The sequence below is a fragment of the Rhipicephalus sanguineus genome, chromosome 1, assembly GCF_013339695.2.
Source record: "Rhipicephalus sanguineus isolate Rsan-2018 chromosome 1, BIME_Rsan_1.4, whole genome shotgun sequence".
Taxonomy (NCBI): Eukaryota; Metazoa; Arthropoda; class Arachnida; order Ixodida; family Ixodidae; genus Rhipicephalus; species Rhipicephalus sanguineus.
The window spans coordinates 203,395,142-203,415,341 of NC_051176.1; the positions used below are offsets into that span (position 1 = coordinate 203,395,142).

At 46.7% G+C, this 20,200-nt stretch overlaps 1 protein-coding gene across 1 annotated transcript; it reads left to right on the plus strand.

Annotated features, from left to right (window-relative positions):
• Nucleotides 1–1,262: 1,262 nt before the first annotated feature.
• LOC119405798 (pre-mRNA-processing factor 19) lies at nt 1,263–19,735 on the plus strand. Its single transcript, XM_037672627.2, has 3 exons — nt 1,263–1,439; nt 9,816–10,618; nt 18,903–19,735. Exons 2-3 carry the CDS (start codon nt 9,842–9,844, stop codon nt 19,611–19,613), a joined length of 1,488 nt encoding a protein of 495 aa, XP_037528555.1. The 5' UTR covers nt 1,263–1,439; nt 9,816–9,841; the 3' UTR covers nt 19,614–19,735.
• Nucleotides 19,736–20,200: the final 465 nt, after the last annotated feature.

The following is a 20,200-nucleotide window of genomic DNA, read 5'->3' on the forward strand; positions in this document are numbered from 1 at the left end:
TGTATGTCACCGTCTTAAAGAAAGGGCATTAAATTTCAAGGCCTTGTTTTCCACTGTGTATAATGGCCACATGCAAGATCACTAAAAGGTGTGCACGTAAAAGGTGTGCACGTGCTTAACGTGCATTGTCACCTTCATTTCAGTATTTTCCCTGTATCTCAACATCGTGTGAACGCCTTGTCAATAACAACAGTCAGGTATTTCAGATGAACGCATATACACGGGAGAAAATTGCTAGGAGCACTTACAACTAAGTTTTAAAATTCGTTAGAATGCGGTGCGGACGGTACGCATCTACATACCGCTTTAATCGAGTCTGTTGGCAGTGCAGGTTTACCGTGCAGCAATACGGATATGCCATATCGTCGTGGTCGGCATGTCAGTATTTTAACCCGCAAGACCTCTACCGCATCACTTTACCGCAAGCAATGAGCAACTAGCGCGGCTAAAAAGTTCTTAAAAAAAGCTGCGTGCCGACCACGACGGTACGGCATTTCCCTCAGCGGCGCGCACCAGTATGTCGGCGTAAACTTACCTCGGCGTTCAAGATTCGAACACACGGCAGGCGTTTCAGCGTAGCCGTCAGCTTGCGGTTCAGCAAGCGCGTTTTCTTGATCTGGCGCTCCGCATCGGCGTCTTCAGAGCTGGAGCAACGTGGCAGCACTTTGAAGACGTATACACCACGGGGGCCACATCGTGCTGCAGTTGCAGAACTAACTTCTAAAATATAAAGAAAATAAAACCTTCAGTGACTGATGCCAAGCATCTCACAATTTCAGAATACGTACCCCTATATTGTCGCATATATCTTGAGGGTCCGCGTTGGCACTACTGCAAACGTCGTTACCACCAACGTACTACAAAACGACAGTCTACGCGCTGAAAGTGCATCGCAGAGACGGCCTCAGCCATTCGCACAGCGTCAGAACCACCAAAACTAAATGTGCAGGTCTCGACGGATGTTTTCAAGTGAAGGCGACTCCTGCACATGAATTTAACCTGGCTGTCGCCTATCAGCACACCGCGCAAAGGCATAACTCAAACAAGGCCGGCGACTGCGGTGAGGGTACCGAGTAGAACATAGGCAAGTAAAGGCTGGGGACAAGGCCGAGGAATCGCCGGATCTTTCCCTAGCTACAACAGTACCTGTCTAGGGGCAGGGAGTACCTCCCTATGGGAACGTCAGATCCGGTTTCGCGCCAAACCGGGAGAGCCCCGACTCCGGGGATACGCTTTCCTCGCAAGGACCTCGTAGCACCCGTCCCGTAGGCGTTCTGTGGCAGAAGTTTTTGTTATGGTGGCAACATTGAGCGAGCGGAAATTCATGCGAAAAGCGGCGTATCTTGACTGCCGAGCCGGTGCGATTTGTTCTTGCTGCCCCTGTCTGGAAAATTGCGCTCGTCCTTGTGAAAGCGAGCTGTACTTGAAGTTTTAAAGAGGTGAGAACCGGTACAGAGTGTGTGTAATAAGCTTGCTTTTTGTTGTAATTGCGAAGCAGCAATGTGGAAAACACGACGTGCTAAGCCTAACCGCGGTTGTGCGCGCGGAACATGTCTGCTGTGAATTGTGGTCAAAGACGCAGCTTATCAGAGTGCTCTTTTACGACAATTCGCTGTTAAATAACCGTATAATCGCTGAGTATTTTTGCCGCAGTTGCAACCTTGGCATTGTGGTCTCGGACTCTTACGATGCCTTGTGCAGGCAGGCAGACGACGTTTTCGCGCTACGCGAACCGCTACCTCATATCGCCTGTGCGCTGCTACGTGATTGAGTTTGACCTCTGATTACAGCTGTAGTGCAGCGATAGAAATAATCGCAGCGTATAGATGCGCAGTTGTCGAGGTAACCGAAGTCATGCAGCGAACGTAAACGTAATGGGCAGCCCCGCCTCGCACCGGTTATGGCGCTCGACAGCTGACCCGAAGGTCGCGGGATCGAATCCTGGCCGCGGCCGCTGCATTTTTGATGGAGGCGAAAATGTTTGAGGCCCCTACACTTAGATTTAGGTGCACGTTAAAGAACCCCAGGGGGTCGAAGTTTCCGGAGCGCTCCACTACGGCGTCCCGCATAATCATATCGTGGTTATGGGACGTTAAACCCCAGATATTATTAAACGTAATGGGCATCTATATTCTACCGTTTTAATTGTTTCATGAAGTGATTCGGATGCCCAGACGCTTTCGGCATCAGTGGTGGTAGAGTGAATGTGTTTCGTAAGCAACATCACAGTATTCGCAGAGCGGGTTATGTTAAAGTACAGGGGGGGAATGCTGTCCTGCACTTGAATATTGAGAGATATTCGTGTCAGAATTCATTTTCAAGGTCTGTTATACCAATATTTATGCCACTTTTAGGTGTGAATGTACCGTAATTTTTTGGTAACCAGGGCCATGTTTTGGTGAACACGCAAAAAATTTTATTGTGTCTAGAATAAGCAAGCCCTGTAAACATTCGACGGAGATATGTTTGGAGCAGATATTGCTGAAAAACCTGTTCACTACGAATGTACAGATCAAAAGCTTTGCCCAATAGCTGCTGTAGTCAGATACTGGTAAGCTCGGGCACTGGTGTGACTTAGGTGGCTTATTGTGGTAACTGATTTATATTTGACAAGATGAATATTTTGCTAGAAAAAGGGTTTCACAATGTCTTGAGGATGGGTGATTACTTTTGATGTTCCAGTATCATGCAGCTAGTATTGGTTTATTGCATTTTTTCACATTCAATTTTAATTACAGTGACTGAATCACCTGAACAAGTCATGGTGTTTGCATCACTTGGAATATAGCTCTTGCTAAAGCACTGTTGAAGGAGATGAGTAACCAGTCTTAAAGAGACCGGCAACTGACCTGAACGTGTGAATACATCCTGGTAGAAATGAAAAGACCATGAAATATAGTGACAGATTCCAGCATCCTTTTTTGCGTTGTGAGCAGGATTTATATTTTTAAATCGTGTTTAAAAGTAACGAAAAACCGGCATGTTGCGTAGCCTAGCGGAAGTGACTTGAAGCTGTATTATGGAGTCTATCACTTTGCTGTGCATAGTCACGTAGTCTGATACTGTCATGCGCGTCATAATTAGTCCTGAAAATTAGAGTCTGTATATTGTTATCTATCCCCGTTCTATTTTGTGCTGCTTACAAGGTAAAAGGAGTTGCACGGTGAGAAGCGGCGCTGCCTTTGCGGTAGCCAGTGGAACATGTAGAGTCACGGCACGTGCACGGAGTGCATGCATGCACAGCGAACCGCTGCGCTGGAACACGAACCGCTCCCGCGCTCACTGTTTGCAGCATGTGTTGCCACTTGTGTATATGACTTCATATTCGTCGCAGATAGAAAAATTCTGATTACAAATGTTTCACGGCATTTTCCAAGCAACCATTTCGTGATTAGACACTCACCGGTAAGCTTTCCGTTGCTCTAAAGAACATAGGCTCCATAAAAATTCGTTGTCGGTCCCTTTAAAGCCTTTAAATTTTGATAATATCAAAGGAGATCTGTGAGGCTGCTCACATCACTGGCCCTCACTGCTCACATCACTGGCATTAGTCGAGGGGGGGGGGGGGGTGCGAGGAGATGGTCAGTCCTAAACCATGAAATAATGAGAGCAACCACCACCGCCCCTAGCACCATCTGGTTCATCAGAGCGCTACTGACTGTTGAGTTTGTTGTTCCATACATGAGCATGGCGCGTAGCCTCGTGAGTGTAAGTCTAGGGCCATAACTAGGGTGCCTATATGTTTTAATACAATGATAGCATTGGAGTGTCTGCTCGAAGAACAAGCCTGTGTTAAAATTGGGAAGAAATCCCCACATTTTTCCTTATTTATTTCAGGAAAAGCTTCGTTAAATTGCATTTGGTGGCCAAGTTTTGTTAATTTGGGTTAATGGCAACACTCAACTCTATGTGTACCTTTCGGTGAATGGTAATATTTTATCTAGTTTGGGAACTTCGTAAAATTGGGTTCTGATAGGTCGAGTTTTAACTGTAGTGATTTTATTGGGTTAAAGGGGTGCAATGTCGCCACAGTTTCGACCTTTAATCATGCATTAACCCCTATGTGTTCAACAACCTCCTCCCAAAATTTGATAATATTCATTTGTATTACAATCTTTTAATGGTGGCATTGAACCGTGCAGCAGTGTTGCAACTATGGGTGGTGACAAAATGAATCGATACCCCTGGAAATGACCTCCTCTTACCTAATCTAGGTCCACTGCTGGACGAAGGCTTCTCCCAGTGAACTCTTAATTGAGCTGATTTAGTTTTATGCCGTCACATTTTAAAATTTCCTCATCCCATCTGGCTTTTGTCCATCCCAATTGAGCTTCCCACCCCTTGGTACCCATTCCATCTTTCTGTCTGACCACCAGTTGTCTTTCTTCTGGATTATGTGCCCTGCCCAGCTCCATTTTTTTTTCTCTTAATGCTGACAAGATTATAGGCTATTCCTGTTTGTTCCCTGATCCACTGGGTCGTATTCCTGTCTCGATGTTATGCCTATGTTTTTGTTTTCGCACTCTGCATAGTCTAACTACTCAAATTTTCTTTGTTACCCACCAAGTTTCTGTCCTATGTGTTAATACTGGCAGAATGCAATGATTGTTTACTTCTCGCTTTAAGAACAGCGGTAAGTAGCCAATCATGATTTCTGGAATGCCTGCTGTGTGTGCTCCAGCCAATCATTATTCTTTGGGGGACTTCGTTTTCATGAGTAGACTCCCTCGTTTGTAATTGACCCACACACACGCACGCACACACACAACAGATTTACACATATTTACGCAGATTTTAGGGGCTGGTTGCCAATCTTGAATTGTTCTCTCACCAGGCTCTTGAGCATTACCTTTGACTTGCACCCTTATTTAACACTTGTTGAGGACCTCAATCATTTGTCGAAATACGTCTCCAGCGTTGATGAAGAGTACAATGTCATCTGTGAACCATAAGTTGCTGAGATATTCTTCATTGATCTTTACTCCTGGTTTGTCTCAACCTAGTTATTGAAACACTTCTAGAAATGCAGGGAAAAACATTGAAGAAATTGTGTCTCCTTACCTGAACCCTTTGTCGATTGCAATTTCTGACTTTTCTTGTGGAGATGATTAGTGGAGTCTATTGGCGCAAGGGCCAGATGTGGCCCAAGAGCGCCAGAGCGATTTTCTTTCTTGTGGAGAAGCAAGGTAGCTGTGAAGTTTTTATAGATGTCAGCTAAGGTTTTCAGTACTTACTGACATAATGTCTCCAAGACTGCTGATATCTCTACCAAGTCAAATGCCTTTCATTGTCTATTCGCGTATTTCACTGATTGACCCACCCCCCCATGCGGCGCGAAGTGGAAACACCATCTCAATTATCGCTGGCAGCGGCCGCCATTTCTCACGTGCGGCGTTGCTTGAGCCATGGCCAGGCTAGAGGAGATGTGCGCGTTCCTTGCACTCCGCGTCTCCCCGCGAGCCCGGCTGTACTTGAGTGTGGTCATTATTCTTTTGCGACGTTTCCTTTTTTTTGTAATCCGCATGTGTGCCCTCGAATTTCTTTGAATGGCGCCATGTATCCAAGCACCTTTCCGGAATAACCACATCTGCTGTGTGCCCCATTGCGCGAAAAAAAGCCTCATAGGAGACATAAAAGAAGACAGCCACGATAGATAAGGGGTTCAGTGCTGTCATCGTGTCGTGAAGTGGCAGCTACAGACTACAAAAAACATGCCAGCGGCAGCGAGTTTTCAGCTTACCGCAGAAGCACGGCTTGGCACGATAATCTAGTCGGGCGTCATGTTGCAAGACGTAGCGCCGCCTATAGGCCGTGAAACAGAAATGCCATATAAAGGGGTTGTTTGTACTCGGCAAGGGTGCTATTATGCAGAAATGCCTTTTACGATGCTAAGGCCTTTCTTTTATGCTCAAGCACGAAGAGCATGAAAAGAATAGGCATCGGCTAACACATCGCTCGGTTTCTAGCACACCACAGGTTTCTCATTTAGTACCAGGTTGACCGGCATCTTACCGGTACTTACCTACGGAGCAGAAACCTGGAGACTTACAAAGAGGGTTCAACTTTAACTGAGGACGACGCAGCGAGCTATGGAAAGGAAAATGATAGGTGTAACCTTAAGAGACAGGAAGAGAGCAGAGTGGGTCAGGGAACAAACGGGGGTTAAGGACATCGTAGTTGAAATCAAGAAGAAATGGATATGGGCCGGGCACGTAGCACGTCGGCAGGATAACCGGTAGTCATTAAGGGTAACTGACTGGATTCCAAGAGATGGCAAACGCGTGAGGGGGAGACAGAAAATTAGGTGGGTAGATGAGATTAAGAAGTTTGCAGGTATAACGTGGCAGCAGAAAGCACAGGACCGGGTTGATTGGCGGAACATGGGAGAGGCCTTTGCCTTGCAGTGGGCGTAGACAGGCTGATGATGACCAGGTTGACCACATGGCTCTAATCCATCATGAAACCAGCTTGTTCTTTTGGTGTGGATGCGATTTTTGTAAACTTTAGCTTACAGTGCACAAGCCCCAGCCTGTATTTCTTTCGCCCTGTCTTGTTTTTCTTTAATGTATCACAATATTTTGTTGCTAGCCATTTACAGTAAAAGCTCGTTAATTCGAATTCCACGGGAACGCTGAGCAATTTCGAATTAAACAAAATTCGAAATAATGAAAGTGAGCAAAAATGGGTGGATTTCGGGGGTGGGCGCACGAAAAATATTTATTGGCCAAGAAAGTCGGTGATGACCATCTGCTTCTTTTCTCTGAATGCCACAGCTGCGGCTCTCTGTTCCAGCGCGCGGACGCGGCGCAGGGAATCCTCTTCACCCTCTTCAAAGCTGAAGAAGAGACGCGCCACATTAAGTGCCTCCATCACCGCAGAAGCTGACGGGCGCACAGGCGCTTCGTCATCTTCGTCTTCCTCACCTTCTGGCTCTTCAGCAACAGGCTGCGCACCGGCTACTTGAGCGATAATGTCCTCATCAGTCAGGGCACCACACACCGATGCACCGGTGTCAACTTCAACATAATCGGCAAAACGTACGCCCCGAAGAGTGTCGCGCAATGCCACTGGCATGAGCTCCTCAGCCCCGTCCACGTCGACGTCACAACTATCCTGCGCACTTCCAGCTGCAAATCCACTGTGGCGGAAACAGTTTGCGATTGTGGTCGCGGTCACCTGTTCCCATGCGCGCACCAACATGTGCATGGCAGTGAGCAGCGTAATGCCGAAGTCCTTCCTGTCGCCCGCGCACAAAATCATTCTCTCCAGCATGTGACGCCTATAAAAGCACTTGATGTTGCTTATCACACCCTGGTCCATTGGCTGTAGGGCCGCAGTCGTATTTGCTGGAAGGAACACTAACTTTGTTGCTCTCAGCTCAACGTCGACTTTGTGCTCCGAACACTTGTCGACGACAAGAAGAACGCGTCTGCCGCCCAGTTCCATTCGCCTGTCGAATTTCAGTAGCCACTTCCTGAATAGGTCACCTGTCATCCAGGCTTTCTTGTTTGCGGCGTACTCCGTCGGCAGTGACCGAATGTTTTTGAAGCACCGTGGCTTGAGTGCTTTGCCAATCACAAAAAGGGGGACCTTTTCCGTACCGGTCATATTTGCGGCGACCAGAACAGTGACACGCTCTTTGCTGCGCTTGCCGCCGGCACAGCTGTCTCCCTTGTAGGTGACCGTCTTGTCTGGCTGCAACTTGAAAAATAATGCTGTCTCGTCAGCGTTAAACACATCCTGTGGTGAGTAGCTCTCCAAGTACTGCTGCAGGGTGTCGCTTCTCCAAGTAGCGCATGTTTCGGCGTCCACTTCCTTTGCCTCGCCGGATAACGTGCGGAATGCGAGATTGTGCCGCTCCCTGAAACGATGAAACCATCCCTCAGAGGCGACAAAGTCTTCAATGTCCAAGCGCAAGGCGAAATCGGCTGCCTTGGCCATGATGATAGGGCCGCTCAATGCGATACTCTGGGCTCTCATTTCTTTAACCCAGATAATCAAAGCTGACTCCAGTTCCGGGAACTTCGCTGTCCTTAGCTTTTTTCGACTGGCGCCATAATCCTCGGCTTCATAGGCGTTTTCAATGGCCGTCCTGTTGCGTATGTAGGTTGACAACGTGCTCGGAGGTATGCCGTGCTTCCTCGCAATTTCGTATTTGCTCGAGTTCCCTTGGTCAACCTCTCGCAAAATCTCCACCTTCTCCTTGACAGTCTTCGCGCAGTAGTTTCCCCGCGGCATCTTGCAATTTCGATGCGGAATAAGACGGCTTGACGGCGTGAACGAACAACGTGCTCGAGGAACAAAGTGACGCTGCCGGGTGCGGCCTAGGACTGCTAGGACTACTCCGCCGACTCCTCAGCGTCCCGCGGGTCCCGCGTATACAAGTGGCGCCAGGCGCTGAGATAGCGGGAGGGCTACGGAAAAAAAAATTGCTCCCTGGATTTCGGAGGCCATACTTTGCTCGCCCTTTGCTCGGAGGCCACTTGAAGCTCGAAAAAACCGGTCGTGCCACCTATCGTTCGGCCATAAAAGCTTCCACTAGTGTTTGACGATGATGACGCTTGGCGGCGCGCGCTTCGAATTATCCGTAGAGGCGGCAATTTCTGTTCGAATTAACGAATCGTTTTACACATGGTCTCCTATGCACTGCGGACCGGACTGCGGCGACCATTTCGAATTATCCAAAATTTCGAATTAATGAGGTGTGAATTAACGAGCTTTCACTGTACTTTACTGCTTTGATAATACTTTTCAGTGTGTATCATATGCTAATGCGTCTTAGTGAGTGCGTGATTTTATGGTGCACAATTTTTGCCAATGACAGCATTGGTTATTGATGCCGCTTCATGCCACATCAGTAGCTTCTGCGAGCATGTGCTTTGTCTTTCGTATCACATGTGTGTGGTGGGGAATTTATTTTGTTATTAACGTGATTGCAGTGCTGCATCATCAAGATCACAGCTTGATACTGCGCATGTCTGCTTGCTTCATGACCAGTTTTCCATGCAGCATGAGTTAACGCAAGGGGTTTGTGCAAAGCAATCCAGCTACATCCATTGTTGGATTTATGCTCACCAAATGTAATGTCTGTTAACCCTGTGTGTACATTTGGGGCATTAAATCCTTTTATTTAATCTCTAGTTTGTTCATGGGTGTGCTTCTACATTCTCTCTGGAGAAGCAAGTACTTGAGCAGTCTGCTAAATAGGCTCAAAATATTGTCAAAGTGCACCATACAGGCTGTCTTCTAAAACTGTCAGGATGTTACTACTAAATCACATGTACTAGTGAAAGTTGCATTGTTTATACTAAGTGCTTTGAAAAGTATTCTGCAGGACCTATGCACTAATACAGTATCAAAATATGCAAAATGCTTAATAATAGTAATTTATAGGGTTTTGTGTGCTAAAACCACAATATGGTTATGAGGCACTCCGTACTGTGGTACTCTGGAGTAATTTCAAGCACCTGGTGTTTGTTAACCTGCACCAGAATCTAAGCACATGGGTGTTCTTGCATTTTGCCCCCATTGAAATGCAGCCGCCATTGTCAGGCTTACCCCATGTCTTCAACCTTAGTAGTGTAACATCTTACCTGCTTAGCTACTATGGCAGGTAAAGCAAAGTACTTGGATGGAAGTTTGTGCCAGCAGTGTATACGCGTGATGTGGCCTTAAAGATGAAAGTGAAGTGTCATGATTATAGGTTTGGGCTGTGCATTACCCTTCTGTGTTTGAGTTTTACCACCAAGAAAGCTTTGGAGAAAACTTGTGCGAAATAATTTCATTCTGTAAATTGATCTTGTTGTCATTTTCAGGCTGACAAGACTTGGTGGCAGCAGCAATGTCATTCTGCTGCGCTTTAAGCAATGAGACGCCAGAGCAACCGGTGGTGTCTCCAGTATCTGGAAGTGTGTTTGAACGCCGTCTCATTGCAAAGTATGTCCGGGAACACGGTACCGACCCTATCAATGGCCAGCCACTGACAGAAGATATGCTTATTGATCTGAAGGTTGCTCCAATAGCCAAGCCACGGCCACCCTCTGCTACGAGTGTGCCTGCCTTGTTAAAGGCTTTGCAGGATGAGTGGGATGCTGTGATGTTGCACAGTTTCTCCTTGCGACAGCAGTTGCAGACAGCACGGCAGGAGCTTTCACACACACTGTACCAGCATGATGCTGCCTGCCGTGTCATTGCCCGTCTAACAAAGGAAGTGACAGCTGCTCGAGAGGCCTTAGCCACACTCAAACCCCAAGCTGCAGGTGGTGGTGCTGCTGCGGGAGCTGCCGTGGAGGCTGTTGCTATGGAGACGACTGAGGAGGCTGGTGGCATGACTGCTGAGGTGGTGCGTCGTCTGCAAGAAAAGGCTGCCTTGCTGACAGCACAGCGAAAGAAGAGGGGCAAGGCCATTCCCGAAGATTTGGCCAAGCCTGAAGAGCTTCGAGCCTACCAAACACTGGGTTCACACCCAGGTTTGCATAGTGCTGGCCTTCCGGGTATCCTGGCCTTAGATGTGAGCCCCACTGATCGCATCCTCACAGGTGGCAGCGACCGAAACGCAGCTGTCTTCAATAAGGACACTGAACAAGTGGTAGCGGTGCTGAAGGGTCACACAAAGAAGGTGAGAAAGTTTACATGTAGTAGCTTTTTGTTTTGTCCCCAACTCTTCATGGAAGCAGCTGCTTCGCCCTGAACATTGCACTGCTTTATACAACTACCTTCCTTAGATGTTATTTAAGGGGGGCCTTAAATGCATTTCAAATATATTAAAGGGCCCGTAAACAGGCTGCGACTTTTTTTTTACACCCGCCAAACAAGCTCGCTAATCCGTACAGTAGACCGCGGCGATCACGTTTTCCGAATATTACAGCGCTGCGCGCCGCGCAGACCCTTCATTTCGAAAAACAATTCCCGCGCTTCTTTCCTACGCCTGACCTATCCTCCTCGTACGCGCAGTGACGTCAACTCGGCGATCGCCGAGTTGACGTAGCACTGAGCTCGTCGATTGGTCTAAACCAGGTCTCAACAAACAATTGTCAAGTTAACGTCAGTTCCTGTTCCCACCCACCGCTACGAAACTGCGCCTTGTTTTTTTGCCCTGCGGTGATGCGGTTTCGGCCACGCAGTTGCATTTGTATTCCTCGCACTGCATAGCACCTGCACGCAAAGCGTTGTTCAGTTGCCGGCTGCAAATCGAGCGGGGAGAGGGGAATCTCCGGTAGCTCGGACGGGTCGCGCTTGCTCGCGTGGCAAGCGGGGTTCTCCAGGCTTTTCTCTCGCGCCCCTTCGACGTCTCGGAAAGCAAGCACGCATTCCTGCTGCATTGTGAACTGTTATAGGTTATAGTGAAGAGCCGAAAACTGCCCGTCAAGTTACGGAGCACGTGCGACAATATAAACAATAAACAACCAGGAGCCGCAGCAAGCGGAAGTGCATTGCGACTGATCGAGCTCGCCCATGACGTCAGTTGTTGACGTCGTGTCACGTTGCCGAAGTGGGCGGAGTCACGACGACGGGCTACGCCTTTTCCTCCATGTGGCGGAGAAGGGTGGTGAGGCCGCGCGAAAATTTGAAACCAGCTGAAACGGATGTTCTAACCCCTGTAACTTCCTTATTATAGCACGTACTCGCAAAATTCTTGCGGCAGCATGTTCACATAGCAAAAGTGCGCATATTTCTTTTCATTACAATTTTTGGACATCGGGGTTGTTTACTGGCCCTTTAAGGAAACATGGCTGATCGCCATAGACGACCCACGTGAAGATGTGAGCCCAATATTATTTCATTGCATTGGAATTTTCAGTAGTGTCAAGAACAGCCAAAAATCATTTACTGTTGCCTTCACAGTGTCATCATCACCAGCTGCGTAGCAAGCGGGCCCAACAGGCAGCCACGTAGCCAGGGTTTTTTTTTCGGGGCCGGGAGACGTCCCTCCTTTCTATCGACCGCCAAAGAGGGGAGGCCACTACCTACACTCGCTCGCCCCCTCTTGGCTACACATCTCAACGACTTCTCGAAAGGATTCGTGCTGGGGCTGGGAAGGAAGAGAGGCAACGAGCTTTCCTTGTTTACAAACAAATTATTTAATAGTAATTATAAATGACATGCGCACGTGCTCTCCTCACACGACACACACTACACAAATTATAACAAAGAAATACAACACTCGTGACGTAAAATGCAGAATACAGGAGGAGGATATCAATGACAATAAAATAACGCGATCAGCACAAGAGGGTGAAGATAATTAGTTAAACCGCGCAATGTCCCAATACGCTGCTTCCCGCTTTGCAAAGTTCGTGCAAATAGAAAGGGGTGTGGCTCATCTCACGAGTGAGTCCATGTCGCAGGCCTAGGGGCTCGTCGTTCGGGTCGGTTCGGGTCGAGGCTCGAGAGTTGTCCTCCGGGTCACTGTCCAATTCGTCCGGGGGCTCTCCTAGGTCGTCGCGGCGGACTTCTTCGGGCTCCAAGCACCTAGATATTCATTTTTTTTTTCGGGACTTTGAGCAACTGAATTTTGGCAGCTTGTGAGGGGATCTCTCCCGAGCCGCTAAAATCAACGTCCAGCTATCTCGCGACTCTTGATCTCCTCTCTCCTCTTTTCCTCCGCTTGACCATGGTCCCGCAGTCGCTTTTCATAGGCCCTGACTCCGCCCCGCCGTGACGCCCAACCAATTGTCACTATATACGCAACATATTTCATTGTCGATCAGCTTGTATCGGTCCGATGACCGTCCTCATGGCCCACAGCCACGCAAAACCCTCTCCTGAGGCAAAGCAGAGCAAGAAAATGCACAACCGCAAAACTTGGAGAGGGCAACTGGCAAAATTTACGTGGATGCCCCCCCCCCCCCACTGCCTAAGTGCCTGTCAACAGTTATTGGCTTACAAGCGTACCCGCACATATCGAACTCACTCAAACATGGTAATTAGTTCGATATATCGTATAGTTTGATATAACGCTCTTAAAGAATTTGTATTTTCGGTGGAAATTTCTGTGTGCATATTGGCTTCACGGAACTACTATAATACAAAGAAGGTGGCTTACGGCAATACGCAGGGATTTTTTTTTTTTCTATTCACAGTTTGTTGTTGGGCAGGGTTGGTGAGTTAAATCCAGAGGCGGGTTGTAGGCGAGAAAGTACGGTATCGATGTAAACAGTGACTGAACATCTTCGCATGCAGCTGTGCATACTCGTGTAGTCTGCCTTGGCTCTAATGTTGGCGTTGTTTTTATTGCGATAGCAATTATATGGATAGTCTCGACGGGTTTTTGTCGTTGCCGTCATGTCCTTCCGGTATGAAGTACAAATCGATAAGATCCCCCCGCGAATTGTATGTTCTACTGCGGGTGTAAGCGTGCGAGCGGCGGCGACGAACGCGGCCGAAGCAGAGTTCAAACAAGCCGGCCAGGGTACATGCGATAACATCACCCCGCGCTCGGGAGGCCTGTCGTCGAAGCAGACGGGAAGCCACCCCCCCCCCCCCCCCCCGTTTTTAGCGAGCTTTAAAGGACATGACGACGCGAGGGGGCGAAGGGGGAGGGGGAGTGTCGCGCGAGGAGCAACTTTGAATCTAAGGGCGCGATCGCTGGCGCGCACGCTATCTCGTAAGCTATCGCAGCGGGGCGGGGGTTCGTATACCCTTCTCCGTGCTGCGCTTTCAACGCAAAGGGACTATGCGGAGAGCATCGCTCCCTGGAGCGGCCGTATTTTCTTACACCATTGTTTTGTTACGCGAGATCGGATACAAAACAGTTAGCTGCCAGCCTCACTTCATGTAACACTACAATTTGTTGCTATCGCATTCATTGCTTCGCCCTTGCGGTGAAACTGCCTTTTTTCAGTATCGTAACTCAGCGTGCTTGATGGGATGTGGTACGCAGCAGCAACGTCTTCTTTTCTCTACGGTTGACTGTGTAGATTATCGCCACCTCTGCGGTGAACAGCCAGGCTCTTCCATTTTACAGCAGGGACAAAGGGACACTAAAGAGGAACAATGAATTGGTTTAGATTGATAAAGCGTGCTCGGAGAACTCTTGTGTAGTTTATTTCACCACCATAGGTTTATTATTGGAGGAGAAAACCAAGCTCAAAGTTTCATTTTTAAATCTCGCGCCGAACCTTGTAATTCGTGACGTAAACGATTTCAAAGAGCATTTAAAGGGGCCCTGCAACACTTTTCGAACATGCTCAAAAAGCGCTGCCGATCGGTAGTCGAGGCTCCCGAGAACACGCGAGCTAAATATTACAGCGATGCGCACGGCCTGGAATTTACAATAAATTCTCAAAGTCAGCTGAAAATCGCTTCCTCTTCTCCCGACAAATGATGTATTAGTCCGCAAAATATGACGTGATTGTCGGCAGTTCCACCATTGGCTGATGTTATAATCACGATAACACCCTCACTATTACTTTCGTTGTTAATTTTGAGTTCAATAAGTAGATAATATGTATGTTTATATTCTGTTATCGCGTTAAAAACACCGAACAAACATTAATATTAGCACTTCCGTTCCCACCGACAGCTCGTCTGCTCGTAGTTGCGTGGTTCCGTTTCCGTTTTCTTCGCCGTGCGCAGTGCCGAAAACGTGAATATTTCTGTGCTTTTGACCATCGCCGGTTGCCGTTGGGAGTGGCAGCCGTTCGAGTGTTGCCTCGTCAGCTGAGAACTGCATCGTCGGCACGTTCTCACGACCGACCGAGGCACGGGCGCAGCGTGTCTCCGATAACAATGCTGGCGTCCGGTAATGGCGGCGCTTCGGGGTCGTCTGCCAGTGCCGTCTTACGAGGCGGTGTATCGGAGTATGGGCCGAAACCGATCTCAGCTGTCATTCGTTCCAAACGAGCGCGCAGGTTTGCTTCCATGGTTGGCAGAGCGATGAAAACACTACGGCGTTCGAGGTGCACACCCAACATTACCAAACCGACGCGCAGTTTTCAAGCACGCGAGATATCGGCTCCGCTCGACGAGAACGACGCAAGCCGACCGGAAGTGGCGGCACAGACCACGTGGTTGCGCCCAGACGTCAGAGAGAAAAAAATGAAAAAAACTCCGCGGGCGCTCTTGGGCGGAGCCTCGCTCCTCTGCGCTGCCTCCCTCGAATCGCTGCCTAGCTTTCCGCGCGCTCGCGGCGTTGAGTTGAGGGAGAAAGCTGCGGAACGTGATCTCTATAATTTGGTAACACCACTTAGACTTGATGGATTCGAAAAAATTTTGCGGCATATGACTCGTGAAGAGTCATACGTCAATAATGAGATTATTCCAATATAACTAAGAAAGGTGTTGCAGGGCCCCTTTAAGGTATTTTGGCGCCACTGGCTCGACGAAATTTCAACAAACTCATTATTTCAAGTCCCTGGCCCCCTCAGAGGACAATGTACTTCGATTTAACCAATTAGGAACTACGTAAGCCCAAGCAGGCGCCGTCAAAAATATGTGACGTCACGGCAAATGGTGCGGGAATTCCAAGGTGGCGTCGCCACCTGTATTTTCTTCTTGCGTGTTTTCTCGCTTATTAAGCGTCTTCTCGCAGCAAGTGTGGCGTTTTTGGTATCGTGGAAGACTACTTTACTAATGCGAGAAAAATCGTTTTGCTCATTAGTGTCCCTTTAACAAAGGGAGTTGAGAAGCAAACAGTGACTGCACCGCGGTCACAACGACGAGGAATCGTTAGAGAAAGCACGCGATATCAAACGGTAGTTTCTATTCGGTGTGTGGTGCCCTTCTAAACACACCGCTCGCTCTCCCAAGTGCATGTGGGAAAGTCCGCTTCCATGAGAAAAAGCCAACTTGTGAGGGAAAGCCAACTTTTTGGGGAGTTTTGCACTGCCCGATGTTCCATATATCAAGTTTTCTGGCTATTTTTGTTAAATTTAGCCATAAATTTTCCTATGCATTGACGTCAAAGCATTGTCGTGTTCGAAAATAGTTCGATATAAAGGATAATTCAATTTAGCAGAGTTCAATATAGTCAAATTTGACTTTATTTCTTTGTCTCGGAAACATCCTCAGTAATATATTGTTGCTAATTTTTGGTTAAATAAATGAAAAGTATGTATGTTTGCAATCTCAAAAGACTACAATATACTTCGCTTTTTCAGTCTCGATCTGTGGTCAGCTGCTTAAGGTTCTGTTTTCTCCTATATTCATCGCACTAGTACATGTATGCTTTTCAAACACAATGACATTATGTGCTTAAGTCACTCACCTCATACAGCGCACACTATGGTGGTACCCACAAATCGGTATGTCACCTCTTAAACTACATGTATGCTTGCCAGTCTGTGCTAGCTCTCTTCTACACACCTTGCGAGTTGTACACCTTGGCAAAGATAGCCTTACTTGAGCTGATGGATAGCACTTAAAAAAAGCGCAGTCTGAATCTGGGTACTGTATGCCATCTGTACACCAAACTGGCTCAATATAAAACCAGTTTGCATCACATGTTCAAGTAACACGGCCAATCTGGAGTGCAAAAGCATGAACTTGAACTCCATCCCTGCATTGTACATAAAAAAGTTGCATTACACTAGCGTGTAGCTGCACGTGCTGGGTAGCACGGACACTACAGCTGTCATAGGGTGCTTTGATAACAGGGTATTGAATAGATTCGTACTGGTTTTTGTTCTAGTTCAGCTAAAACAGTTCAGTTCTAGTTGAACTCTGGAATGAAAAAATATTGGTTCAAACCAGTGCGTAAATATGATACAGGGACTTTTTTTTTTATTTTATGTGCAACACAGAGGAGGAATATTTCTGCATTAAAAGGTCCTGTATCTGTCCTTTATTTTTATGTGTGGAATGCCGTGCTCAGCGAAAATCATTATTCAGCTGGTAGACCAGGAGCACAAATTTGGTGAAACGGATGCACACACTCTGGATTACTTGTGTGCCAGTCGGCTAATATACAATATACCAACAATCCCAAACTTACACTCTTGTAAAAATAACTGCTGGTGCATGTTGCTTGTGGGCATTTATGGAAACCTAAAAACAACGAGGGGAAAAATGACTAATGCTGGTTTTTTAACCATTTGTATACTGTTTGCTTAATGTCATTTGAAGTAATTGCCAAGATTCGCAGTTTGCACCCATATCACACATGCTTCAGTCTACATAAATTTTTTATACTAAAATCGACAGGCTGGCAGAAGTGCATCTTCGTTCCAACCACAATACAAGTTTTCATTGTTGGGAAACTGTTTTGTCAGTCACAAACTTCAGTTTCTAACAAGTGTATTTGGCTCATACCTGCCTCCCTTTGTTGGAAATGCATCTACTATAATGTAGGAAATGTAAGGATAAAATGCTATAGGGAATGGAGCAAATCTGAACCGAAAATCATTATTTCTTCCTTTTGGTGCCCTTCTTAGTGGAAGAAGTCTAAATGTTGTGGTTTAGTTTCAGTTTTCCTCTTGATAAGCAGTGTTTGCTGGTGAGGTCTTCTCACAACCGTGAGCATTGATTGGTATCTGATGATTTGCCTCCAAGCGCAGACGATAGCATTGCAATGAAAGGCTGCCCGAAAGCTCATCTCGCATCGAGTGTGCTGTGAACTGCTTAGCCGAAAGTAGCGGCAATACGTTGTAAAAAAGAAAAACAAAAACAAATGCAAGGACATGGCCAAGGCTGGCAAATGCAGTGCTGTGCAAGTGCAGTCCTTTGATAATGTAAGCTCCCTGTTTCATGTAGCATATTTGGATTGTGTGTTCACAGACCTCTTTTATGTTTCGCATACAAAGTGTTAATAAGCCTCATTAGGAACACTTGATGCCTTAAGGGGGGATGCGGGGCTAAAACATCGATTTTTGAAAAAAATATGAGTGTTCAAATTTGAGTTGTCTGGATTGCTGTTTCATTAAAGAACATGCTCGCTAAGTTTGGTTGTTATATGAGCAGCAGAAAAGAAGAAAATGAATTCTTTTCATGAGATGGTGGTGCGCATTTGCTCCTGAAACCATCTTTGAAACGCCGTTTTGAAGACACGGCTGTAGAACGGGCAAGAAGCCGAACGTATAGTTTTCCAGAAAAGGTACAACAAGTTTTGAAAATTTGGAAAATTTTCAGAAAATTGATTGTGAGAAAAACGCACTTTTGTGTTCAAAAGCATGCGTGGAAAGTGCTCACAACATGAACCAATGGCAACGCTACAAAAGCATTCCTGGTGGGAAAATTTGCTATCAAAACCTATCAAAATGTCAGGAAATGAATATATTTAACCGATCTAGTCATTTTTATTATTAAAAAAATGCATACACGCGGAAATATGATGGAAAGCAACACGTCAGTAAACCCTCGCATCCTTCAGGAGGTGCTGTTTCTGGTGCCATTTTTAAATGGCCTCGAGCATCCTTACACGTTTGCCCAATGCACAGTTTTGCTCCTCAGAGTGCGTATTATTTTTTAGTAATTAAATTTTAAAAAATTGTTTCTTGGTCGATTTACCCTACCACACCCCCAAGTAAGGCACCTGTTAAGTGTTATTGGCTAATGTGAAATAAATTTTTAAGTTATTTAGTGTTTATAAGCTTATGATCTAATGGCTCACTAGTTCATTTCATTGTAATGTTAAACTTGGTAAAAAAATAAACGAGTTGGAACTAGGGTATAGAACACTTACACATTCAAGTGTCGAATTGATATAAAAAAAGTTTGCCTCTGGTTTGGCCTTCATTGTGGTCGTTTTCATGTGCAAGGTGGGCATGCACGTTTTGTACAAGAGTGAAGCGATAACGGCTGCTAGCTATGATGACAAATAAGTTAGAATGAAATTTAAGATTTCTGGATATGCATATGTGCATTAGGCTTAAAGCAGGGTGGTCTGTATAGTGGAATGCACCATTGAGAGATTGTTTGTGCAAGCATGTGAGCTTACATTTAATTTATTGATTTATTTCCTGCAGGTGACATCAGTGGTATTCCATCCAGATGAAGACACAGCAGTGACAGCATCACCAGACACTACTGTGCGTGTGTGGCACATCCCATCGGCACAGACAACTCAGATTATTCGTGCTCACGAGGGACCAGTAACTGGGCTCAGCTTGCATGCAACTGGTGACTACCTGCTGTCAACATCAACTGACCAGCACTGGGCTTTCTCTGACCTTCACACTGGCCGTGTCCTGGCTCGTGTGCTTGACAACTGTGCCCTAACAGCAGCCGAGTTCCATCCTGATGGTCTCATTTTGGGCACAGGCACATCAGATGCCTTAGTAAAGATTTGGGATTTGAAAGAGCGCACTAATGTTGCCAACTTCCCAGGTCACACTGGCTCCATCACTGCTCTGGCATTTTCAGAGAACGGTTATTACCTAGCCACAGCAGCAGGGGATGCTGCTGTCAAACTGTGGGATTTGCGCAAGCTGAAGAACTTTAGAACCATTGTTCTGGAGGATGGCTATGAGGTGCGAGATTTGTACTTCGACCAGAGCGGTACCTACCTGGCAGTTGCAGGAACAGATGTTCGTCTCTACCTTTGCAAGCAGTGGGACACACTCAAGGTATTTTCAGACCACACAGCTTTGGCAACAGGTGTGAGATTCACTCACCGTGCCCGCAATGTGGCCTCGGTCTCCATGGACCGTACTCTGAAGATTTATGGGTTATCATAAAAAGCACATGACTATGGCACTCTATCAGTCATTATTCCCAAGCAAGAAGCATTTTACGTCCGAGTCAAGAAGACTTCATCTCTTTACATTTTATTCTAATAAAGTTGCTTCAAAAAGCGTCACACTTTTGTAACAGTTACTGGTAGTTTGTGCATTTCACGGTCGTCATTTTGATGAACGCACATAACACCATTGCAGATCAACAAATATCCATTTTGCCATATACATACCTGCCAGCTCTCCCAATTTGCCCGGGAAACTCTCGAGTTCTGACCAATCCTCCCTTATCCGCCACAGTGGTCTAGTGGTTATGGTGCTTGAGTGCTGACTTGAAGGTCGCAGGATCAAATTCCGGCCGCAGTGGCTGCATTTTCGATAGAGTTTCACATGCTTGAGGCCCATGTACTTAGATTTCGGTGCACGTTACAGAATCCCAGATGGTCAAAATTGCCAGAGCCCTCCACTACAGCGTCCCTCATAACCATATCGTAGTTTTGGGGCGTTAAACTCCAACAATTATTATTTACCAGTCCTTCCAATAGTACGGACGCAGCCATAAACTTCGAATTAGCAGCCCGAACATGACC